The following is a 27,344-nucleotide window of genomic DNA, read 5'->3' on the forward strand; positions in this document are numbered from 1 at the left end:
AGCCATCTCCCTGGCCCCAGCTCAGCATATTAATATGGCTTTATTTATTTTGTTTCTTTTTTTAAACTTTTATTTTAGTGAAGGGTCTACAGGGTGTTCAGAGTATCACTACTAGATCGGACTTGTGGTGATCCACCTGTTTACAGCCTCCTAAGAACTAGGATTACAGGCATGTGGCTTTACTTTTTTTTTTTTTCTGAAACATTATTTTATCCCAAGAATACAATAAAAGTACTGCATATTTGTGATAATAAGAACTACAGAGGTGATAGTGCCAACATTTCTGAACAATTTCTTTTTTTGCTTGTTTTCTTATTTTAAAAGAGATAAGAAAACGTTAAAACGATACAGAATTTCAAAACAAGACGGTAGGGAATCAATAATGCTTGTTATACTGCATATTGTTTTCTTTAAAGTAGTTTCTGAACAATTTCTTAATCAAAAGAAGGAAAGGGAATTTGATGAAGCTTATAAAATAAGCAATGCAGATTAATTATTTATACTGATTATTGTTAGGTAAAATGAAGTCAGCAATACATTCTCAACATCAAATAAGTTTCATTATAGCCATCAAGCTCCTCTGCTCTGAGTTACCAGGGAAAACGTGGACAATTAAATAGTACCCCTGTGTTTATATACTTCACATGGGTTTTGTAATGCCACAAAACATTCCAAATTCTTATTACATAATGATCTAGCTACCCCAAAATAATCATTTATCATCAATTAAATCATAGAAAACTTCATTTGTAATTCTCCTATCTTTAAAAATTTTTTTTTCCTGTGAATGGATCATTTTTTATTTTTATTTATTTTATTTTATTTTCCATAATTTTATTGAGAAACAAATAGCAATGTGACAGTTTCAAACCAAATTGTTAGGACAGTTTCAATAATTAACACATTGCATACATTCTTCCTAGTGGTTAATTGCTATACAAGATGCGGACTTGATAGCCTATTTACAAACACCATTAGAACAAATCCCTCTATTCATTAAGAGAATGCAACTATATATCTATCCTAACCACTTCGAATACACAGATACAAAATGGATATTCATCTGTATCCCCTTTTTTTTGTTAAGTTCCATCATTTAAATATTACAGGTGTGTAAACTCAGCAAAATATTCTAAAAGAGTTCAGAAGCCCATAATAGTATTGGGTCTTCCGCTTCACTGGCAATATCAGAAATTGTTGACCTGAGTCCCCTCCAGCTCAACATAACACCATGGCTTTACTTCTTATACTTCGTTTTTATACTTTTCTGCTGGATGGTTAAGACCAAGGTAAAGCAGGACCTATGCAACAAGAGTTGTAGCTGTGGCTTTACTTTTTATACTTCATTTTTATATTTTTCTGCTAGATGGTTAAGGCCAAGATATTTATTATTTATTTATTTTTTGTGGAACCGGGGGTTGAACTCAGGCCCTTGCACTTGCCAGGGAAGTGCTTCTTCTACTGAGCCATCTCCTCAGGCCCCCAAGGCCAAGATAAAGCAAGACATATATAACAAGAAATAACATGAACTTTTTTGATTGAGGTATCCTCTCTGCTTTTTGGTTTATTACATCAGAAGGCAATATAACTTGGATTAATTTATCAAGCCAATCTGAAAACAAAGACTTGATGGGGAGTCAGGAATAAAAGAATGTATGACCTTAGAGTAAGACAGTGGATAACCAAGTAACAGCAAGGGGTCATCATTTCCTAGGAATAAAGCTTTTAGATAAAGCTGGGTAACACTGTCTTGCATCAGTCTGCTTACAGGCTGTTAATCAGAGGATGCAACTCCAATATATTTTTGTTGTAGGAATTACATACAAAGCTTTAGTGAAAAAGGGATTTTTAAAAAAAAACACCTAACTTTACCCCTTTTATTAATCAGATATAGGGAAAGGAAGGTACTTTATTGAACTTGCACTGCTGACAGCCATGTCTTCTAAATCCTTCCTTTCAGTATTCTTTTCATTGTATATTGCTGCCCTCCATTCTTTTGCCTCTGGGAAGAGAAGAATTCTGGGATGTCCTAGATTTAATTATAGGCCAGAAGGTAAGACTTTCCATGGAATCTACAATGTGAATAGTGTATTTCAGTAAATGAGGGAACCCACCACTGTCACTGCCACTAACAGAAGACTCCTCCTCTTCCTCAGATTCAGAGTAAAATTTCTTAGCAGGATTTTCTTCCTTTGATTTGCCTCCTGGGGTCCATTCTTTTGCCTATTCATACAAACAACAAAAATATAAATAATCTGTCATTAAGGGATTCAGGTTTTTCGCAAATCATGGAGAATACACTGTGAACTCAGAGAAAAGTCAGTCAAGGCCAGCTTTAAAATCCTGGTAGTAAGGCAGAGCCACTTTATCCCTGAATACAGAAACAAACCATCATGCAGTGCCCATTTCGTTAAGTCAACTATCTAAATTTACAGATAACTTTAAATACTTTAAAATAATCTGTGCCTGTTGGCGCATAGATTTAAAGTAAAGTAATACAGCCTAGAACAGTTCAGGGCAATCAGAGGTAGACACAATAATGGTAATTAAAACTGTAGCTGACCCTGAGGTATAAAGTGGGAAAGAATGGGGAGGAGGACGAGAGGAGGAAAGAAAGGGAAGGGAGGGCAAAGGATGGGAAGGAGATTAGAAATTGGTAGCTTGGGCTTGGGAGATAGTTCAGTAGAATAAATGCTCGTGTGGCAAGTGCAAGATCCTGAGTTCAATTCCAAGTACTACAAAAATAATAATAAAAAAAAATTGGAAGCTTGACATTAGGTAAACAGTGGAAGAGTGGAAGAGAGAGAAAGAGGGATGGATAAAGGAGGGAGGGAAGCAAGGAAGAAAATGATTTAGTGTAGGCAATAAATTTCCTTGTCTCAATATCCTAACATTCTTTTCTTCACATACTAAACACCTGACCCATTAAAAAGCCTTCACAACTTTGTCTGGGCCAGTTTTGCCTAGAGCTTTCCTGTATGTTACTCCAAGGTCTCCTAACTAGTTATCTTGCTTCTGCTCCACACTTGTTCCCAACCACTTTGCTGGACACAGCAGTAGAATGAGTTTAACAAAACGTAAATCAGATCAAGGTCCTCTTTGGTTTCAAGCCCTGTAATGGTTCCCCATTTCACTTGGAGTGGGCATGAGCTGACCTGGCTGTCCCTTCATGGCTGCCGCTCCTGTCTGCCTCTCTGATCTCCCTCACACACATTCCTCTCTCCAGCCACTTCTCTGCTTCAAAGGCTCTGGGCCAGCTCTATCTACTAGTGTCTTGCCCTAGATAAGGGCTAGGGTTACCATTCAAACACCACCTCTGTCCTTTTAAAAATCACAGCACTCATTATTTTCTATACAATATGTTATACAATTTACTAATTTTTGAAAACTTATTGGCGGGCTACTCCTAAGAGAACATAAGCTTCTGGAGAGCAAGGATTTTTAATACTACGTACACTGATACATTACAAGTATGTCTGCCATGATAAACATTAGTTATATTTGCTAGTCCCTTAAACACTTCATATTAAATTCAGAAAAATGTTTAGACAGAAGAAAAAGATGGACTTTGGTATTTAATAAAGATAGTATTAGTAACAGGGTTTATTAAATCACTTTCGTAACTGTTACCTTGATTGACTTTGAAAAAGATTAATCAAATTTCAAACTCTTTTGTAAAGAAAGGGAAATGTGTATTTTTTAAAGGCTAAAACGTTTAATTCAGGGCTAACGGGACAGCTCAGTGGACTAAGTGACTGTTTAGGCAAGTGCAGGGACCAGGGTTCTATCCCTGGCACCACAGGCCACACTGGCCCCGCCTCTGGGCCCACTGAGTGGACCCCAAGACAGGGCGTGGTGTTGCACGCCTGTAATCCTAGTGCTGGGGAGTCTAAAAACAGGAGGATCACTCTGAGTCCAAGCTGCATAGTGAGACCTTATAACAAATATATTAAAAAATAAATAAAAAATGTTTATGTCTACACCTCTGAGTTTCTACTATGTCCCAGTTTCTTCTAGAGCACGTATTTTGCTGTACAAGAATTTAGTGTGAATGGAGTCTTACTTAAGAATGGCTCTCAACAATGCATGCACATAAAAATCTGAGATTTTTTTTAACATACTAATACAAATAAAAATATTAATATAAAAAACAATGTGTGGTGTTTTCTTTTTTGAAATCCTAATTTAACTGGTCTGGTACAGCTATGACATAGGTTCGTTTTTTTAAAAAGCTTCCCATATGATTATGATGTACAGCAACTATTGAAAACCATTCATCTAGAAGGCCTGAAGTATGTTGCTTAAAAAGATAAGCTTCGATAACCTGGAAAATTGCAACCTGAACAATAGTAGGAAAAAGTAAAAATGACTCAAATATATTTGACTAAGATACTGGAGATCAGCATCAGCATTATGGCCTTTTTATACATTCACAAGGTATTTCAAAATATGAATATAGTATTTTATAAACCAAGGTCCTTTTTATTTAGTGAACATTAAAGCCCCTATTTTATCTATCTGTAACTTTCCTCAATCTTGACAGAAAGTTTGCTGGAACAATTTAGCAAAATTGAACCAACAACTTAGGAAAACTGGGCTCTTATGCTTAAAAGGGTATTTTTTTTTTTTTTTTTGGCATGGAAAGAATCTTTTAGCATATGGAGTTTAGGTTTAAAAGAACCAAAGACTACAATGAAAGTGTTTTAATGTTTCTTACAGCATGATAGGTACAGCATCTAAGCAAAAGGAGCAACATGAAAACAAATATCAGGGCGAAGAGTAACAGGGAGTAGCTGGCAGACTGTAATGTGAAAGTTTCTATAAAAGATACAACTGACTACTATGAGTTTGATTTAAAAAGATGCTTTTATATGCAAAAGATAACTTTTCTGTAACTGGAGAAATATTTTCCAAGCAAGGACCATCTAAAGGATCTTAAAATCTTACTAATACCATAATGACATAACATAAATATACATTATATCTGATACCCTGGAAATGGTGTTGTGTAATTCAAAGTGACTTCTAATGTCAATCTTATTTGGTCCCAAGCTGTTTTAAGATATCAGATTATCTAATGCTAGGCCATTGTTCCCCCTAAGTTACATTTCCTCATAATGAGATTTGATCCTATAAGATCACTTTATAGTAAACACAGAATGACACAGTGTATCACATGTGCAGTTGTACGACCAGGGAATAGTTGTGAGTAAAAGTCAGGAGAAGACCTGAACATTACTTTCAGCACTGTTACAGATGCATTTGAAAACGTAACTGGCTGTATTATTTTTACATTTAATTATATCCCTCACTGTATGATTTTAAGCCAATGTATCTGAGACCAATAGCCTTGAGTTGCTTTCTGTATGTCACCAACAGTGACAGTTCTCTTCAGCCTGATTCCATTAGTTATAATTATTTTACGTAAGTTATCAATTATTAATTTCATGAATGTAGTCAGCAAAATTAAAAAGAAATCAATTTGTCTCTGTTGAACTGAACAAAAGAAATGGATATAAGAAAACAGGTTATTTAGGTACTGTCCTTATAAGGTAGTTAATGCTTAGAACACATAAAAATGGAAGAAGCCAGCCAACCAAACAATCTATCACCCAATATAAGGATACTGCTGAGACCAAATTAAATTACACAGCACTGCTATCAATTTCTGTGAAGATAAATCTTTTTCAGGGGGACAGAAAGGTGAGCAGATGTAGTGGGAGGTTATTCCGGCCAAAACATTATGTACCCAAAACTGAAAAAAAAGACAGAACCATGAAAACAACAAACAGGCACAGGAGAGAAAACATATCTGTAAAAAACCAAACAAACAAAATTTCTGACCAAAAGTTGAGTAAATAGAGAACTGTCTAAGATTTCTTAAGGATATATAGATTAGACTGGAAATCAACACATGTAGCTTTAAGAAAAATAGATGTGCATTTAGTTTTCATAATGTTTGTATTATTTCCTAGGCCATCTCAAATCAGAGAGGATTTGTGAAGACACAACCATCATGGTGCTAAGCATTCAGGTTGAAACAGATCTGTAAGGAAGGTTGGCTTCCTCTTTCTAGTGTCACATAACAAAATGCAGTAAGCGAGAGCATGGCCCTTGGAATCAGAGCTGGGTTGGAATCCCACTCCTTCCACCTGTGAGCCATGTTCTCTGAGCCTCAGTCTCCTCATCTGCAAAACACTAATTAAGAACAATCAACACTTGTCATAAGTACAAGGCTCCAACAGATAACATTTGTCAAATACCACAGTACACTGCCAGATTTTGCTAAATGGAGGTATTATTAGTCAGGATTGCTTCTGGCTACACTGGAGAGCCAAGATGAATTTCTGAAGAATCAAATTAAATGATTATGTTCATTACAGAAGTTATATTTAAAATAATAAACAATTTCTATTGCATATGAAAAAGTAAAGAGCAAAGAAGTTAACTTTTCAACAGAAATTAGTGGTAAAGAACTCTAGTTGTTTGAATTCAAGTTCAATGTATCTTTTCTACCAGAAAAAGATCCAGAATATAATTCTTAAATGTTTTTTTTTTCTGGTGGAACTGGTGATTGAACTCACACCCTTGTGCTTGCCAGGGAAGCTTCTATTGAGCCATCTCCCCGGCCCCTCTTAAATGATTTTTATTTAAAATTCTACTTTTAAAAAAAAATTAGATATGCTCACATAATTAATTTCCAAACACAATAAATCAAATCAGTTATTTTTGTTTACCTAACAAGAAACAGATATTAGGAAAAATTAATCACTTTAATCAAACAGCTGTTTTTTTAAATATCTAGAAAAAGAATACTTGCATAGTACATTTTAAATGTGGAAACAACACATTACATGCTTTGACTGTGACTGTCAAAGGACATTTTTAGTACACAATGTTCCCTATAGGTATTCAGGCTTCACTTAAAACAGGTTCATCAGAAAATCCAAAGGAACACTTTGTAAGGTTTTTCTCAAAAAGAACAGCAAATGCTATTTAGAAAAACATTTACAGGAAGCTTATGGACCTCTAACAAAGTAGAAAAGGTTCAATCCAATGAAACTAAATACCTTAGAAATTGAATCTACACAGCTACAAATGCAGTTGCACAAATATGGGCAGCACTGATGCAGAGAATTCAATTCTCTATTTCCTTGAAGAAAGGAATGGTACATGTACAACACAGGAATACAACATTATTCAGTTCTTATAAAGGCAAGGTATCTCTAATATATGACATTTAGAAATACTAGAACAGTTTTCAATTCCCCAAAAAAGCTCTTATATGAAACAACAGTTATCCTAGAATCTCCCAATGCTTGAACAAATTAATTTCAGAAAGGTCAACTTACCAACTCTATTACTTCCACATTTCTAACTGATGGGTCTGGTGCTACCTCTGGCCAATTAGATAATTCTAGGTACCCAGAAGCTTTAATGTTGAGAGTATGAGATAAGGTGCCAAGCTGGAAATGATCCCTATCTATTAAAGGAGAGGAAAATATAAAATAAACAATATGCACCACAGATAACAGAACAATCATAATCAGAGCTCCAGGTAACTGGCATATTACCTCAAATGTCAAGGAATAAATATGAATTAGGAAGCACTTCATAGGTCAAAAAACTGATTTCAGACCATAGATTACAATAATCTCCCCCATAATGGTCAATAAAAAAGCTAATCAGTCAGTGTGTTTAGAGATGTTGCTCTGAAATGTAGCTTCTCTAAAAATTACTTTACTGTGAATATTAAGAATGACAGCACAGTTAAACAATCCATATACATGTCTTGGCACTAACACATCCAGAATTGTAATAGTTTTTCTACAAAATAGAATTGCTTTTTATCATTTTCCAACAATTAAGTAAGAAACAATATAAAAATATAAAAACCAAGGTATGTGATTATCTGATTCCAACTGGAATAGCTACTTATTAAAATGACAAAATATTTAATTAATCCTTTTTTTAAAACTGAAAAAAAGTTCTCTGATTATAAGACAAATTCAACTATAAAGGGATATTTTTATGAAATAATTTCTCCTAGAAATGTTGACATTAGTGCACTGAGGCTATTTAATTAATAACAACTCACTATTAAGATGACATATTTCTTATAAAACTATTTAAAATAGAGATAAATCAATTTTATGAGAATAAGACAGCTCTATTATTTAGTTAAACTATTTAGTAAGAATATCAAGCAGAAGACCTGAAATTATTTAGGTAAATAAAGTCTATAAAAAATATAAACTTAAACTAATATAAAGCTTGCTCTGGAAAACATGAATGAAGAGAAAGCCCATTGTTCTTATCTATCTATATCTGTTAATCATTTGTATTTTAAAAGATAAATTTTAAGGACATTAGAAATGTGACATAGTGCCATGTTTTAGGTAAACATTTGTTTTGCAGTTATGTAATCTGACAAAATACCTTTAAAAGGAGACTCAAGCACTGGTGCAGGCTTTTGTGCTAGGAATATTTTTTTGGCATATTTACTTAAAGCTCCACTCTTCTCATTCGGAACAATAAGCTGCCTAATAAATCTTGTGCGGTCTCTGATGTCATAGTTCTGATCATACTTGCCGAGATTTAATATGTACTGGGTAAGCAGTTTTGTCTGTTGGAAAAAACAGAACAAGACAAGAATACAGTTATTTATGATTATTGATAACTCTGGATAAACATATTTAAAGACGTAATAAAAATGAATGGTTATGTCAAACAAATGTTGTTCCACAGGGAATATGCATTTCTAACACGGCAAATGGAATTTTGAAGCCAAAGCACATGTCCTCCTCTGTATTGGGGAGGTGAATGCTGAGTACTGAGAAGCAGCCATGTGCTAGATTATTAAACTGCTGAAGTGGAAAGAAAGGCATCATTAAAAAAATAATCATATATGGCAAACCTGCTGAAGGGTCTACGTGAGAATAATGAATGTGGAAATACAACTAAAAACATGGCACTCAAAACTTAATCGGAAAAATATGCAGGACATCAAAACATCAGAGAGTATTAGGGGACTGGCAAACTGCTTCTCCTGAGGTGTGTTTTATGAAGAGATACTGTCTCTGGCATAAGCAGTGTCTGCACTCTGACTGCACTCAGTTACTTTACCCTGAATTATGACCCATTAAAGCAGACACATGAATCACTGAACTGGATTACTGCAAATTATTTGCAGTGCATTTAGCTGTTACTTTTTCATAAAAGCAAGCTGCTGATGCCCTCTAAAAACTAGGATAAAAGACTTCTTTCATTTTTCCTCCATGCTGCTTATAGCCTCTGGTAATATTGGTCATTTATTTATTTATGTAAGGGAACAACTTATTATAGTAGCTTTTACACCATAATAAGTCTTCCTAAGTCAATCTTTGTACTACATTAACATACATTGAGATAATTTTAATAATAATTAAATCAAAATAGAAATGTTCAAATTGGTTTGCATTTTAAACTACAGGGGTTTTTTTTTTTTTTTTTTTTACTGAAAAAGCATAGTTTTAACTTAGAAGACTATACAGTACAGTACATTTGTACTTGTAAGTAAAATAGGACTCCTAAAACCTGGAGGAAATGAACTGATGGATATTTAATCATTTACATCACAACATCTTATACACATTAGAAACAGATAAAAATAAAATCAAGGTAGGAAGAACGAAAGACAATTCTAGAACAGTAAGTCAAAGTACAGGAATGGTGTGGTAAACTACTTTACAAAATAATTGGTTAAGATAATTGATTTGATAGAAAGCAACCACCTTTCAGTAGCAGAATATTTAAAGACCTAGTTTTATTAAAGTACAATTAAAAAACTACAAGTGAAAATGTTAGTAAGTGCTTTGCTGAATTTGGTTACCATCAATTACTCTCACTAATTGCTAAACCATGTTGGTTCAACTACATAAAAGAAAAACTCTTATGACACATTTTCAAGATAATTAGCGTACTATTCACCTGATAAGGAATGCAACTCAACAGAAACTTTAAAGTAACTGTGATACATTAACTTGCAGCTATCTTGCTGGGAAAACATGGCAAACTAAACTATTAGTTTTCTCAAATGTATAGTGAGAATTTGCAACTAGTTCATGCTAACATCCATTTGAGCACTGAGACTTAGGTTCTGCAACTATAAATAAATCAAAGGAGTCAATGGTTAATAGCAATGATTTTTTTGAGGTAATGCAGAAATAATTTTGCTTATATTTCCTGTCTCTAAAATTTACTTTCAGAAAATTAAACTCTTTCATATATTAACAGACACCACAAAGAGTGAAATAAGGTATTTAAAGTGATTAAAATTAAGTAATTTTTCGATATATTTATGATTCAAGCTTGTAATATCAGTAAATTTATAACATATAAAGCAGTTCTATTAAAATACATTTTCAAAAATAAAATTATTTTTAAGATATAAAAGCACATCTGCATATAATAGTGCATTAAAATATAAGAAGAAATACACATCCCATTCATATCCAGTAACCAGACTGCTTGCTGTAGCTATTTCTAGTATCAAGGGTATTTCCCTGAATAATTTGTTTTATATGCTCTTGTTAAATTTTTAAAAATTAACTTTTTTTCAAAATTGAATCATACGATTAATATTTACAAATTTGCTGGTATTTTCAGTTGGCTTTTTTCCACACACGTTTTTAATGGAGAAAATATCCTTCTTATAAGCATTTCTGAACTAGCAGGCAAGTTCAGAGAAAATTCTGTTGAATAAAGGATATTCTCAATTCCCTCTTCTGTGCTGAAAACTGCAAATACTTTAAATGCCAGTATTTTACATTTTCCCTTTTTGATAATTTTGTTGGGATAAACCATATTTTAAGAAAATTATGCCTCAGGACAATACTTTTTAAACATTTCATCAAATTTAGATTTTTTTTTTTTTTTGTGGCGGAACTGGGGATTGAACTCAGGCCCTTGAGCTTGCCAGGGAAGTGCTTATTCCACTGAGCCATCTCCCCAGCCTCTAAATTTAGATATTTAAAAAAAATTGTTTATACCAATAAAATTTTATTTTAAAACTTTCTTAATTAAAAAATCAACTTTGATTTTACTTCATCCTAACATAATATATAAACTGATTTAATTAAAAATAGATGCTCCTTCAAAATAATGTAAATGACACAAGGTTCAAATTAAATCTTTTTGGGGCCTTGTGTACACCAGGCATGTACTTTTCCATTGAGCTATGCCTCTAGCCTCTCCAAATAAATTCTTCCCTTTTTTTCACAGAACTAAATTTCAGTCCTATCTGCAAGATTTGTTCTCAAGACCTGCTATGCTAAAAATTTCAAAACCTAAAAGGTTATTTGGTGACATTTTAGCAATTTCCAAATAATTTTTTGACTCTAACCAATATCCCCAAGACTCACTTATCAATAAAAACATTTTTTGAGGCACTACTAAACAAAAGTTATTTCTAAAATTCTGCCCACCAACATGCAGCCAAGTGTGTAACACTAACACTATCACACAAATTTTGCAGTTCAGTTAACCTGCATAGATCGGTATCAGTAAATCCTCCTGTGAAGGCCTTCTTTCAACTGGCTGAACAGCACCATTTCTTTACTTGCACCACCACCAGTTCTAAAAACATTTTTGTTCCCTTGTTTCACTTTAATAAGAACACTGATTTTACCATGACAACTTCCTTCCAGCAAAAACAAATGATTCTATCTTCAATATTAGTTTTTATATTTATAATAAGAATTTGCAGCATTTTTTTGAAAGAACAAACTTTTAAAAGCTTTACTCTGATTCCATTTATAGCACTAACATAACAAACACAACGCTCTGAGCCAAGTGTTGAACCTTATTGGAACTAATTTATTCTCTATTTCAAAACCAGCAGTTTGAACCCTTTCTCTACTAATGGCAGTAATATATTAACAGCTACTGCTTCATTTTTCACACATGCAAAGAAAATTTGGAAAGAAAAATAAATTTTTAAAAAGTTCTTTTATCTAAATGAAGTCACATTTTTAAAAGTTATGTAAATATCTTTTGTACTGATATACAATCTTTTTGATGCATAATCTTAAAATCACATTTAATTTCTTAAACAAATGTCAGTCCCTTTATAATAGATTGCTATGTGCTCACTGGTACCATACCTCTGAAGGTAGACAGTAAATATCCTAAACATTTTGTACATGTTAGGTACTGAAATGAACTTCCACCAAATGGAAGTTCATCACTCTGTTCTTCATTAAATACTCTTTAGAATATGATGAGTTTGTAGCTTGAGCTTATGCAAAATTTAAAAAATCCACCAAATAATAAAATAGGCTTTAGATTAATACTATATAATAAATGACAAAACTACTGTAGCCAGAATGCTTTGACCACTCTCTTTAATGATCTGTAACAGAACTTTCAGTCTTTGCCTCCTGCACGTATTTCACTTATAATCAACTTCTCATGTTTTCTTAACTCCATCGACTAGTGGCCTGGAGCGTCACGCCATCTCACAGACCTTGGCACAACTTGCTGGTACATCAAGCTGCTGGCAGATGAACACTGTTAATTACCACAAAGGTCAGCATTTACTTCACTATGCCCCACCCTACCTTCTCTGTGCTCTTCATTTTACCTACACGCTATTTTACAAAGGGGAAAGGAGTTATAGTACACACACACATGGAAGACTGGAAAGATAAAAGTCTTAAATGTTTCATCCATTAAATGGAAATCTCTGTTAACTGCAGAGGCATCTTCTATACCACAAGACAAAAGCAAAGAAGGAGTTCAAAGCATAAGTCTAATAATAATGTACTTGGTCTTACTTCAAAGCAGCCACTGATAATACTACTCCAGTGAAACTTTAAAATCTGGGAGACACCCTAAACTGAATAGGACACTGACACAACTTGCATAAATTAGACCCATCCAGGGTAATTGTTACAAAGAGAACAGACAATGTTTAAGTACATAATCATGATGTTTTAGTATCATGACAGACTCAAACCAAAGCCAAGACAAACACTACACAGCATGGTTAAGTCTTTTTATTCATAAATTATGTATGAAAACAAATACAATATTTGTTTTCCTAACAAAAATATTTGATGTCTTTTATTTATTAAATCTTTTTCTAGAACAGGGTTTCACTATGCAGCTCAAGCTGGCCCTGAACCCACTTTGTAGCCCAGGTTAGCCTGCAACTCACAGCAATCCTCTTGTCTAAGCCTCCCAAGTACTGGAATGACACATGAGCCTAGCCTTGATGTCTTATATACCACTGATTAAATTTTGATTCTAGATTCATTTTCTGGCTTAAGGAAACTGACTGGGGTGAGGGATGTTTTTTCAAAATAAAAAATTCATTATTTAAAACAACTTCTCAAGAAATGAGTATCACATTTTTACCTAAACACTAACAAGTATTAAAGTAGTGAATATTTGTTCAAGCAATAGTATTTTTTACTGTAGACATGTATCACCAATAATGAGGACACACTGTGTGAAATCATTAGGTGATTTCATAGACCAATCTTAGATAACTATAATGTCACTGGACATATACATGGCTTGTCACTGGCCACAAGGTGGTTATCCAATAGAGCTACTTTTTAAGACAGAACAAAAGAGCAAATCATTTAAAATTCAGTCCTAAAATCAGCTTAAGACACAATTAATTTAAGAAATACAAACATACACAGAATTCACCATTGTAAAGATTAATTCTGGCTTACTTTAGGTATTATTTTTAAAAGGAAAGATTCAGACACACGTAAATAACATGATAAATGACAAAAGTAAATGACACTAAAATTACATGAAGAAAAGAGGCACAGAACTTACCTATGCTGGTGCTAGTGTTCTATTTGAAATTAATTTTTTAATTTGACTAAACAGATTTCAGTAGCCAACTTTTTTTTTTCCCCTTCAGTACTGGGGATTGAACTCAGGACCCTGCACTTGCCAGGCAAGCGCTTATTCTACCGAGCTATCTCCCTGAGCCCTTAGTATCCAACTTTTTGACACAAAAAGTTTTCTGTGAGATCATCCTCTATATCTATTACATTTATTTGGCATACTCAATTAAAACCTACATATTCAAAACAAGGTAGAGATGTTACCGCACAGCACCTTAGCTTTCCTTTGAAAAATCATACTAAAAGATCTTAGGATAAGGAGATTTTTTCGGCAAACACCTGGAAGAGGAAATTTCCTTTTAACTGCAGGAGGGAGGAGCTGAGCAACTGCAGGGATCTGAGCAACTGTCTTGGCAAGCTCAAGGATCTCAGTTCCATCCCCTGTCCTGCATGTTATGCAGGTCCTGGAACCCCTGATGTGCTGTGCCGGCCACTGAAATTGGGCATAGTAGTGCACACCTGTAATCTCTGTGCTGCGGAGGCTGAGACAGGAGTGTCTCAGCTGCACAGCAAGACCCTGTACCAAATAAACAAATTAATTAATTAATTACTTTTAAAAAATTTAACTGCAGGAGTATCCCCAAAACATCAGTACAATTTATAAAATTTTCACTAAAAATTTAAGCATAACTAACAAGTAAAATGTATTTTACTAATAGCAGAAAAGTGGGTTGGTGAGATAGCTCAGCGGACTAAGCACCTGCTTTGGCAAGTACAGGGAACGGGGTTCAATCCTGGCACCAAATGCCATGACAGCCCCATCACTGGGCGCACTGAGCCAGCCACCAAGACCAGGCGTGGTGCCACATGTCTGTAATCCCTGCACTGGGAAGGCTGAAAATAGGAGAATCACTACAAGTCTAAGCTACATAGTGAGACCTGTACCAAACACATAAAAATAATAACAAAAATAAAAAATAGCAGAAAAGTAGAAACTTAACTGTCTGACAGAATACACGACAGAGATTAAAATAAGCTCCACTTATACATATCAATATTTTCAAAATATATTAAGTAAAAAAGACTGCAGAAAGTATACTTAAAGTAGAACACCTATGTAGGTCAGAACAGTAACTACAGACATCACCAATACATACTCAGACAGTAACACAGGAGAACATGCCAGGCTAAAGGGAACGAGCAGCACAGCAGCACTTCCTAATGGGGAAGAAATGAGGATGCAAAGAGAGGCCTAAAGTTTAGTTCTAGCTTCTCCACTCCTTTGTCTTACAAAAAGTGGTAACTGTGTAAGTAAGGAGGGAAAGATGGGTTGAAGGAAGGAGGGGGGATTGGGAAAAAAAGAGGAATCAAGACATACCATGTACAAGTAAGTATACATTCCCTAAGATGAATACGATCATTATGGATATCTAAAACGTACCAATAAACTTAAAAAAGTAATGAATATGGCAAATGCTGACACAAATTTAGCATTAGTGATATACATATTTTTCATGTTTGCAATATTTCATAAATAAAAATATAAAAATCAGCTAAGAAAATATTTATCACTACACACTGTTATACTTATCACCACATGTAAGTAACTGTATTACATATCATTACTTAAAAGGTGACACACTATTAGAGGAAGTTTTTTACAAGCAATTTTATTCATTAACATTTTAATTGTTAGGAATCAATTTAAATAAATTTTAGTTTTTTACCTCAAACTTAAGAAAATCATGCTAAACCTTTACATTATACCTACAACGTCTATACTATATCTCAAAATCTCTGCATTTCAGCAACTTTAATTTCAAAGCCCTTTATCTTTCTTTCTATACAAAAATGAAATTATTCCCCATGACACTATTCTAGTTTTCTAATCTCGATATGAATATCTAACAATTTTTTCTCCAAAAGCCATAAAAAAGAGGGATTTCAGCACCTTTTCTCAGTATGATTAATCCCAATTGATTGTTTTTCCTAAAAAAATAAATTCTCAGCAATGAAACTGGTGTGTTTATTACATATAAGGATTTTCCTTAACAAAAACCAAGCAGTTGATTAACAGGATAAACTAGGATTCAAAAGAAACAAACTAGCTACCATAAACTAACCATGCTTACATGCCAGGAAATTCAGCATTTTCAGTGGACTGTCTCATTTAATCCTCAAAACAACTTTGTGTGTTAGGTACAGTCAGTTCTGCTCTAACGCTTGTTTTGTAAATGTGCATTTGTTCTAACTCAGATGATGCATTATAGAGCAGTTGGGGCATAACATGAATTTTGTGCAAGATTTCTTCAGCAGGAAACACCAGGTAAAGGCAGAAAAATGTACCCAGCTAAAGGAGGCTGCATCAGAACACAGCTCACAGATCTACTGGAGATGTTAGTATCTGCACTGTTATGGGCCACTACAACCCACAACTTTCTACTTACTTGCAGCACAATCTCCTTTTACCATTTGCCTCACCTTTGGGATACCCATGTTCACACATAACCTCAGGTCTTTCTCAAAATAAAGTCATAGGGGCTGGGGAGATGGCTCAATGGAACAAGCGCTTCCCTGGCAAGCGCAAGGGCCTGAGTTCAATCCCCAGTTCCGCAAAAAAAAAAAAAAAAATCAAAATAAAGTCATGACAGTTTTTACATGTTTTTCATCATTAATAAGTATGATGTGTGCTCTTATTTTTACTAGGTTCCTTTAACAAACAAATAAGTGGCACCAATGAAGTTTTTGAGTGCTGTGGTCCTAACTAATTTCCCAATAATCCCTACATTTTTTATTGTGATTTTTGAATAGCATGATGAGTTTTAGAAACATAGGTTAGAATACAACAAAATACAGCATAATGTAACAGCTTTTAAAAATTAAAGCAGTTTTATAATAGTTTTAAAACAGCTTTTAATCAAGAGAAAATATTCCTCACAATAAATGTATTCATTATGTATTAAAAACATGTACTCACAGACTGGGGAAATAGCTCAGCAGCATAAGCACTTGCCTGGAAAGCATAAAGTTCCAAGTTTGATCCCCAGTACAAAAAAAAAAGCAAATCCTACAAACATGTATTAACACAGAATTTTTAAATAAAAAAATTAAAGGGAAAATAATTTAAATGTTAAGTACTCAAAATACAAAAAACACTGATTTTTCAGATTTGTAGTTTTCACATCTAAAATATTCATTTTATTCTTTTTTACATTTTCTATATCTCTGCTGATTTTCTTATCTTTTTGTTCTGAGTAAATTTTTCTTCCTATTGTTGACTATGATAGCTGCTTCAAAATGTCTGCGTGCAAATTCCAATACCTGTGTCATAAGAGGTTTAATTTCTATTGATATTTTTCTTGGAAAATTGACTATTTTTTTTCCTATTGGAATTTTCTTTTATATTGAGTTAAATAAACATAAAACCATTTATACTGTTTGAAGTGCACACTTCAAGAGCAGTAAGTATATTTGCACTACTATGCCTCCATTACCAATATGTACCTCCAGAACAGTTTCCCAAACCATACAGAAAAACTGTAGTATTATTGGTATTAATATTGAATTTTTCCACATGAAAGTAATGAACAGGCTAAAATTGATTGTTTTATCAATAAGCATGAAGCTTATTAACAAACATCAGTCTCCTAAGCTGAACATTTAAAAGCTGAGTTTTGAACTCAGCTTATTTTATTACATGAAGAAGCTATAAGACACATAGAAATTATTACTTCCTGTGAAAGATAAAATGTTAAAAATGTAAATAATTGAAATGCCCTCCAATATGTGCACATATGGGGTTATATTGATCAGTATAAGCCAATGATGGCAAATCTTTCGTAACTTTCAATGATAATAAGCATCCAGCTGTTCCACACGTGCCACAGGTTCACTATCTCTGGAAGCTATGATGATATAACTCATAACACAATGAGGAGTGAGAACACACAGAAATGAATGCAAAGACACTAAAAAGCAAACACCAGTTTCCTGCAGAATGAGGGCAGGCAAAGGGAGACACACAGAAACAGTCCAAATATAAAAAGAGAGGCAAACAGAAAAAAAAGGAGAGCAAACACTGACTATGGTAATGCGGCAGAGTGGTAAAGGGCTGAGCAGTGTCAGATATTCAAGAAGCAAGAGCTGATGGGCAAATACAAAGACAGAAAGAGAAATGAAGAGAAAAAGAAAACCACAAAAGCAAAAGAAAGAAAAAGCAAAGGAAAATCTGAGATCACATATAGTGTGTAAGATCTACTGAGATGCTAAGCTCTAAATAAGCAAGAAACCTTTTACAATCTTAGGAAATAGCTAAGTATTCCATCCATGAAGAACAGCAATTCAGACGTAAGAAAAATGAGGAGAACATTTTGGTTTAATATGTAAAGAGAAAACATGACTCCTATGATCAACACTGTTCCATGGTTTCAATAACTATTTTAAGCTGCACATCTGGTAAATCATTCTCCTACCAAAGTCTGAATGGTTTCACCTGTAGAGCAAGATCCCTGCACTTTAGCAGAGAACATAATGTCCTCCAGTGCCTAATGTTTTAGTGCCTTGGGGCTGCAGGGACAGCACACTAAACATGAAGGAAACATAGAGAAGAGTCTTCCTCAGTAGTCTGGAGGCAGCTGCAGATAGGGCATCTGAGAGTCTGCCTTCTAGCAGGCCCCACCCCAACTCCAACTCATCAACAAAGGAATCCACTGAGGTATATACTATCTCCACAGTTCAATCACCTTACAAAAGTGCCACCGCTGAACACACAAGACTTTTGGGATACATCTTAAATCTAAACCATGACATCTGTCAATAAACACTAGTGGCTTGATCAGAGTAAAGAGGTAAGTATACAGCTGATGGCCTCTTACCTGCTTGGAGTTTGTTAAATACAGTTTGGCTCCCAGATTTAATATCTGAAGTTTTACCAGATCGTCTTCACTAGTGAAGCTTTTGGCCATCTTCCTCAAAACATCAGGGGCAATTTTAGGAACTCGTTCACAGTTTTCTCCAATTAGCCAAAGAATACTTGCTCTAGCCACAGGAACCTAATATTAAAAGCAGATTACATCATTAGATACAAGATAATCATACTCTTAATAGTAACAGAAAACAAGCTTTAAATATTACCAAGATTTCACATGGAGTAGTTCTAACCACTGAACAATCTACCAGAGCAGCACTGAGCAGTATGCTTGTTTACATACTGACTATTCAGAGCACAGTTCATTTCAACCAGTTAATCCTTTTTTAAAAAATGTATTTTATACAGGGTCTCACACCGCAGTTTGGACTCACAGTGATCCTCATTTTTTCAGCCTCCCCAGTGCTGGGATTATAGGCATGTACTACCACGCTGGTCTCAGCTGCCCCTCAGCATGCCTGGGGGCAGGCCTAGGGCAGCTTGTGGTGCTGGGGACAGAACCCTGGTCCCTGCGCTGGCCTTAAGCAGGAGCTTAGTCTGCTGAGCTGAGCTATCTTCTGGCCCTAACTAGTTGATTCTTGTATAGAATAAATTTGAGGACTGGCCAGATAGCTCAGGGGACTAAAGAGCCTGCTTAGGCAGTCACAGGGACCAGGGTTTGATCCCAGGTGTGCTATGCCATGCTGGCCCTGCCCCTGGGACATGCTGAGACCAGGAATGAGACGAGGCATGGTGGTGTGCACCTGCAATCCCAGTGTTTGGGAGGCTGAAAAAGGGAGGATCAGTATGAGTCTGATCTGTGCAGTGAGACACTGTAGACCCTGTACTAAAATACATAAAAAAGTTTTTTTTTTTTTAATAAAACTGTTGCTTTTATTTTTCCTGCTATATTGACTTACAAAAACTAACAAAAAACCCTGCAATTTTTGGTCATCCTGTATTTAAACAATTGGACAGGTTAGTGTTAAGTATATATCTGGAAGTGTTTATATTTATGGATCTCCTTCAGTTATCAAAAAAATAAACACAAAGTGAATCTCATTAAAGCTAATTTAAAAGAGAATGCTTCAGAAAAGACCACAAAGGAAAAGCACTAATTCCACAAAGGCTAGCACATTCTGGGACAAATCTGGCTGTAACGGCCAAATGCTTCACATGGGCTCTGCTGTTTCAACACAAGGAATGCAGAAGTGAGCCTATGCAAGAAATACCGAAGTCCCCAAATCAAAAACTACCGACATCCTTTATAGAAACACCTGTCACCTTTGCCCTAGAACAAAAATAGTTCTTGACCTAAATACTAAAACATCTGGAGTTCTTAATGAAAAGGCAGGTTTCTAGTTGAGGTGGTGGTACATGCCTAGCACCCAGGAACACCCTGGAAATCTGAGGCAGAACTGCTACAAGTTTGAGGCAAGCCTGGGCTACATATTGTGTTCAAAGTCATCCTGGGCTACATAGCAAGGCCTTGTCTCCAAAAACAAAAACAAAGAAGGGCAGGTTTCTGTGGTGAGATCTACATGTTAAGATGATTCTTAAGACAAGTGGTCACAAAACATTTTTGAGAACCCAGTGATAATAAAAAGAATGGATCCATTAAAGACCATGAGTCCAAGTCAAAATTGTTACTGTCTTCTAGGTATCTGTATTTATAACACTGAAAATATATCAAACTGAAAGATCATCAAGGTCTGTTTATAAAATCATGAATCTTTGCTTATTAGCTGGTTAACAAAAGAAATAGGGATAAATGTGTCCAACGCAGCACTTTGGCATTATATTTTTAAAATAAAGAACATGTCAATATAATTTGTTTCCTTAAAAATCACTACATTGCTGCAAATTGGAAACCTTCCATCAATACCATTAAGACCAACATTTTAGAGTATGCAAATTAGTTGTATTACTATTTGCTTATTTGTATCTTCCCCTATTCCAAAAGGAATTTGAGAGGGTATGTAAATTAGTTTCTGTGAACATTTTCACCTAGCATAGAAAATTTGCTTTTATAATAAAAGCAAAAGCTGATGGTTATCATTAAGTGGTAGCATCACAAGATAACACTTTTAATGAAGTCTCTTCATAGTTTCTCGAAGATTTTGTATATATATAGTTTCGTATCTTTCATAATGACTATGAAAGAATAAGAACCTTTCCATAACTAAAATTTTATCAAAATATCATCTTAAAATCTTTCAAAAGAGCCATTTCATAGAATAAAAACAAAATATTTTTTAAAAATTCTAGTTTATTTTTCACTAGAAACTAAAAGAAATCATAGAAAGGCTTTAGATGAGAATAAGTATCTTTACTAATACAATAACAATATCATCTTTAATGCTTATAATAAGTTTAGTAAGACAGAAAAAATCAGTATACCTACATAATAATAATAAAAAAAAAAAGGTCTAAGTGCTATTACAAATCTGTTCATGCAGTGTGTTAAAACTAATGCCCCTACTGTATACTGATTTCTGGAAAGAAAGAGGTTATTTCTAATGTTCCAAAGGTTACACTGCATTAAGACCTTACTCCCAATTTATTATTTTAAATTAGGCTAAAGAATAGTAATTGAGTGGTACATTAAATTTTCTAGTGTGGAGCAATTCAAGTTGCCTTCCATTATGTAAGGTACTTCTAAATAAGAATATATGAGCAATTTCAGATTTCAGTTATGCTAGATTTATTTTTCTGAAATATTTTATTATATATTGCTCATATAAAAATTAGAATTCTACAACATATCACAATCTATTACCTCATTTTAAATAATTTTCTTCAGTAACTCACTTATAATTCTCTTTTGCTATTAAAGATAGTGCCCAAATGAAGTACAATTTTAAGGCTTTGTTCACATTAATGAATATATTATGACTTAAATCACAACATCTTAATACTGTAAGTATTAATAATATACTTATTTAAATACAACTTTTAAAAATAATTAAAAAATCAATAAATTCTTTTTCTTTGCTGGGGACCAAACCCAAAGCTTCACAAATGCTAGGCAAATACTCTTCCACTTAACTACAACCCCAACCACAACCAGTAGTTCTTAACATTCACAGTGAAAGTCTCAAAGTACTGGTGACAACAGGAAAACATCTGGGACTTTCTTATAATGAGTTAATGCCAAGTAAATGCCAAGTAAAACTTAGAAAAATTCTCTCCAAGAAACAATATCAATATAAATATATTTATAGCAAACAATAGGTTAGCATTTTATTTAAAAGCTTAGGAAACCCATAAAGCCAATGTTTTGTGCATTTTTCTGGAATCAGACTCTAAAATTCTCAGATTCTGGTCCTCCCTCCATCCTTAATTAACCAATAGGACTCTAAATTGTATACTGCTGATATTATATTATGAATATCTAGCTACTACTTTTAAATATGTATGCAACTGAAAAAACGGCAAATAACAAAATTCAGTCATTTTAAAATTTTCTATGGCCCTTTCAACCACAGAATAAACACTAAATTAAAACCAAATAGCATACACACAGGCACACAGTCATGTGTATGATATCATACTTCATTATCAACCCCTGCTTTTCAATATTCTCAAAGACAAACTGGATTGTAAATGACTTTCCCTGATTCATTGTTTTAAATGCCCTGAGCATGTGGTTAAGGGCACTTTTCAAACCTCCTACTAGAAGGCACTTTCCACTGTCATTTAACCCATTTATTGGTCTACAAAAACAAATCCCTTGTCCAGCCCAGCAGTTAGAAAGGATAACTAAAAGATCATACAGAACTGCAAACAGCTCAATTTAAAAACTACTGTATTTAATACCACCCCACTGTGCAGTCCAACAGTCTGAAGCAAATTCTAAAAACGCATAAATTTCATTTAAGTTTGTCAAAGGCAAACCAGTAGACATCTAAACAAACTTTATATATCAATGGTAAATCAGATCCAATATTGTATCAGCAAGGCAAGGAGAGATAATTTATTAAATGGCAGGCATCTGAGCTTAGAATATATAATGCGCTACTTTAATATGAATATGAATCTTTACAAAATAACATGTTTCAATTGTTCTTTTATAATATGAATCTAACCTGTCCCATTAATCATTATGTGAAATCCTGTTAAAGAGTATTTCTCCTGTACTGATATTTTGGAAGGGCTTAACTCCAACAGCAGTATTAACTACAAATGAGGGACATGCTTAAGGAGTAAATATTCACAATTAAATGAAATAAAACTTTAGTTTTCATATTTTCAACTGTGTTACTTAACTAAAGAACCAATGGGATCAGGGGGCTGGGGAGATGGCTCAATGGAATAAGCACTTCTCTGGCAAGCACAAAGGCCTGAGTTCAATCCCAGGTTCCGAAAAAAAAAACAACAACAAAAAACAAAACAAAACAAAACAAAAAAAAACAATGGGATCAAAATCTTGAATATGACAAAGCCTATTTGGTTTTCTCTTCTTTCTATAAAAGTTCACGTAGCTAACATCTACTAACCCCTTAGAATTTGCCAGCCACTCTTTTTAAGAACTTTACAAATTTCTCAATCACTGCAAAAACTGTATGAAGTAGGCTCTACCATTATCCTCACTTGACATATGAGGAAACTCGAGTAATAAAGAGGTTAAGAAACTTGTCCACACATCATTGCTTGTCAGAGGCAGAATCAGCACTGGAACGGCAAGTCTGAACCCAGAATTCACACTGGACCTTTGAACAGGAGGAATGCTGGCCAGAAAGCCCGGAAACCTGGCTCTGGCCCCAGACTGAGGGTGTCTGTCATCTCCATGGACTTCATTATTCCAAGGATTATTCCCTTGCCCTTTTCTCCCTTGCTGCCCTCTGCTATTCACCTATGAGCTAGACTCTGCTGAGAAAGCCATCCTCTTGCTGAGCCTGAAGCCAGGCAGGTGGAACATTTCCACTTCCTTTCTCTTTCCTCCTCCCAGATGGCTCAGTGGAATAAGCACTTCCCGGGCAAGCGCAAGGGCCTGAGTTCAATCCTCAGTTCTGCCAAGAAAAAAAAAAAAGAACTCTTTTCTCCTCCCAGGACACACAGGAGCCTAGGATTCTACCCTGGGGGAAAACATAAATATAATCGATACATCCAGGAATAGATTTAGAACATTAAACTGGTAACCAGGTGTTATGGCCTATGTCTAGTTGTGCCCCCAAAGCTTCATGCAGTTATGGGGCAGCTTCTAGAATTTGTGTTTGATTATTGTGGGTGTGGATGCTGCACTTGCAGTGGGGCAGGTAATTTACATTACAATGTAAGGAGGGGAGAGAGGCTAGCTAGCTGCCTGCGCTGCTGCCCATTCCCTTTGCTCTCTTGCTTTTTGCCGCTGCTATGAAAGGTTGCTCTCTGCCATGTGCCACTCTGTCTTGGAGCCAGTCAAGTATGGACTGAAATGTCCAATGGCTGTGAGCTAAATAAACCTTTTCTTCCTTCATTCTGGGCATCAGGTATTTGTCCCAGCAACGAGAGAACAATAACTGAGTCACCAGGTGCTTATTCAAATTTTTTTTTCAGTCAGTTTTTTAAAAGCCTTTTTTTGAGGGGTTTCTATTCCATACGACAACTGTTCTTGTGTGAAATAACTCTCTAAAAGTGGAAGACAGAGGTTCCAGGAATTGAATTACTCCTCTTTCCCGACTTCAAGGCACATATATGTCTACTACACGCTCACCATTTTTCCTGGGTTAACTTATGCCTCAAACCAGTGAGCATGGTCCTGCTTCAGCTTCCTCAGAGAGCACAAATGGGCAGTAACAACTCATCAACAGATTTTCATTTTCTCAAATAGAATGGTATAATAGAATTGCAATTACTAATTTTTCCTTTTAATCATTCCGTATTTCTTTTGCATCTTTCTGCCTTATAATTAAGATGAATTTTCTATTTTATTATCTTTCCAAAGAACCATATACAGCACTAATTTCTACTTTTTGGGAGAGAAGTATTGTGTATTGTAAAATACACTTTAACCTTTCTTAGTTCCCACTGTTTCACTGCTCATTTTCAAATTTCCTGGGAATAAATACCAGATTGTTTTATTTTCATCTATCCATTTTATTGTTTATTTTTTTATTTTTGGCAGAACCAGGGATTGAACTCAGGCCCAGTAAGCACTTATTCTACTGAACTATCTCCCTGGCCCCCAACTATCCATTTTTTAAAAATGGTGATATTTAACTTTATCCATGTCCCAAATATAGTATAAAGCATTTTCTCCAGGTTTTATGGAAAACCTGCTTTTTATTCAAGTTTTTCACTAATCTAAAAAGTACAGTTTTTACTTCCCAACTGATGCAGTACTCTGACCCTCTGAAATCTAATTTTATTGCTTAAAGCAAACATTTTAATATCTATGTTTTCCCTGTATCCAAATACATTCTTGATTTTTTTTGGAAAACATTCAATGGATAATGCCCCTAAAAGTAGACATTATCTGTCCAAGAGATAAGGCTTTAGCAATATTTATCAAATCTTTTTTCTATTACTTATTTCCTCTGTTTTTTACTTATATCTAATCACTAGGAATGCCTACTATGAGAACGCTATATTAAAGTTATCCATGTGGAGTGGTAGGGCACACCTGTAATTCCAGCACTTGAGACTGAGGCAGGACTACCTGACCTGCACAGCACGATGCCATCTCAAAAGGACAGAAAGAAAGGAGAGAGGGAAGGAGAAAAATAAATCTATAGTAACTATATTTGATCAATTTCTCACATTTCAAATAATTTTTTATTTATTTGACTGCCACATTTTTGTGCAAGTAGACTTAGAATTGTTATTTGCATTGCAAAATAATAATAGCCTTTTTCATTTTATAAAGTTCCTTTCTACCATGTTAGTTTTAATTAACTAAATTTGTTTTGCTTGGTTAAAATGTACTTGCCTGGCTTTGGGTTTTCAACCTTTAAAATTTAGGGTGTTTTGCCTATTAATAAATGGCTTGTGGCTAGGTTTTGTTTTTCAATCCAGTTGAAAGTCTGTGAATGAGAAAACTCAGTACATTCGTATTCACAGTTGGACATACTTGATTTTATTTCTTCTGTGTTATTCTTAGAATATATTATGCTGCATATCCCCATCACTTCCATCATTGGTAAATTTGCTATTTATTTTTTTATTTTTTATTTTTGTACTTTAGTACAGGGTCTATAGGGTCTCACTATGCAGCTCATACTCATAGTGATTCTCCTCTCTTCAATCTCTTTTTTTACTTTTACCAATCTGAAATTCCCACCTTTGCATTCTATTGATGGCTAATTTCTGACAAAAACAAAAATCAAAATACAAACCTTACTATTGGGTATGGTGCACATCTAAAGTCCCAGCTACTATACCTGAGAATCTGAGGCAGGAAGATCACAAATTTGAGGCCACATGCTCAACTTAATGAATCCTTGTCTCAAAGATGGGGTAGAAGTTGGGGATAGGGATATAATACAGTAGTAGAGCACCCCTGTGCTTGTTTCCCAATACCACAACAATGGGATGGAAAACGAAACGGAAAAAAGGGAGTAGAGAGAAGGGAGAAGTAGGAAGGGAAAAGAAACAGGGAGAAGGGAAAAAGTGAATAGAAAGAAGAAGGAAAGGGAATTAATATTTACTATAGGAAGTACTTGCTTGTTTAGTATCCAACAAACAGTGCAGAGAAAGTCAGTGCAATCAAAAATATCCTGTAGCTCCAGACTGAAATACAGTTAAATAGGACAAACTTTTCTTCTAAAAAACTAAAACAGGTCTTACACATTCTTGCAGGCTTCATGCATAAATCATTACACTCTCTTGAAACTGCTTCTTTTTCCTAACAAAAATGACACAAATTTGTGTCATTGTTTTCCTCCAGGTATATACATACTTTATTTTATTAAGAAATAAGTTATAGTCATGCCTTACATTCCAAAATACTTCCATGTAAACTTCCTTTAAAAAAAAGAAATGCTCTTATTAAGTACAACAGAATAGTTTTTAAATTAGGAAATTAGACTAAATCAATACTGCCTTATCTACAGATTTTGAGATTCTGCCAGCTACTGTTACGTCCCTTATGGCAGAAGAAAACCCTAAATTGTACATTGCTTAATATCATCAAGTCCTTTTAGGCTTCTTTTTTTGTTTTTCTGTTATTTAGGACGGGGCCTACAGGGTCTACAGGGTCTCACTACATAGATCGGACTTGTAGTGATCCTCCTGTTTTCAGCCTCCCAAGTGCTGGGATTACAGGCACGCGTCACCATGCTCAGTCTCAATCACCATCTCAGCATGCCCCATAGGCAGGCTGGCATGCTGGGGATCAAACTCCAACCACTGCATTCTGCCTAAACAGAAGATTTAGTCTGCTGAGCTATCAGGCCAGCCTTTCTTTTAAGTTTTTTTAACTTGAAAAACTACCTACATTATTCTTTACAATTCATAACAACAACATTTTTAAAGAGCATAGCTATACTGTAGAATACCTTTGACATACATGGGTCTGTGCAGGTCCATGCCCTGCTTTGTGGGCAGGCACGCAATAGACTTGATGCTGGCTTATTTTCATTGTACCCTACCAGAAAAATCTATGATCTCTATAC

At 34.7% G+C, this 27,344-nt stretch overlaps 1 protein-coding gene across 1 annotated transcript in view; it reads right to left on the minus strand.

Annotated features, from left to right (window-relative positions):
* The window catches only part of Ap3b1 (adaptor related protein complex 3 beta 1 subunit), a 294,655-nt gene that overhangs the window by 103,465 nt on the left and 163,846 nt on the right, over window positions 1-27,344 (minus strand). The window contains exons 15-18 of the mRNA XM_004645731.2: window positions 18,722-18,898; window positions 8,440-8,626; window positions 7,353-7,483; window positions 2,115-2,223 (exon numbers count right to left, since the gene is read on the minus strand). Of these exons, the coding sequence (XP_004645788.1) occupies window positions 2,115-2,223; window positions 7,353-7,483; window positions 8,440-8,626; window positions 18,722-18,898 (604 nt within the window). The remainder of the gene's footprint in view (window positions 1-2,114; window positions 2,224-7,352; window positions 7,484-8,439; window positions 8,627-18,721; window positions 18,899-27,344) is intronic.

This window comes from Octodon degus, unplaced genomic scaffold (assembly GCF_000260255.1).
Source record: "Octodon degus isolate 3935 unplaced genomic scaffold, OctDeg1.0 scaffold00238, whole genome shotgun sequence".
In the NCBI taxonomy this organism is placed as follows: Eukaryota; Metazoa; Chordata; class Mammalia; order Rodentia; family Octodontidae; genus Octodon; species Octodon degus.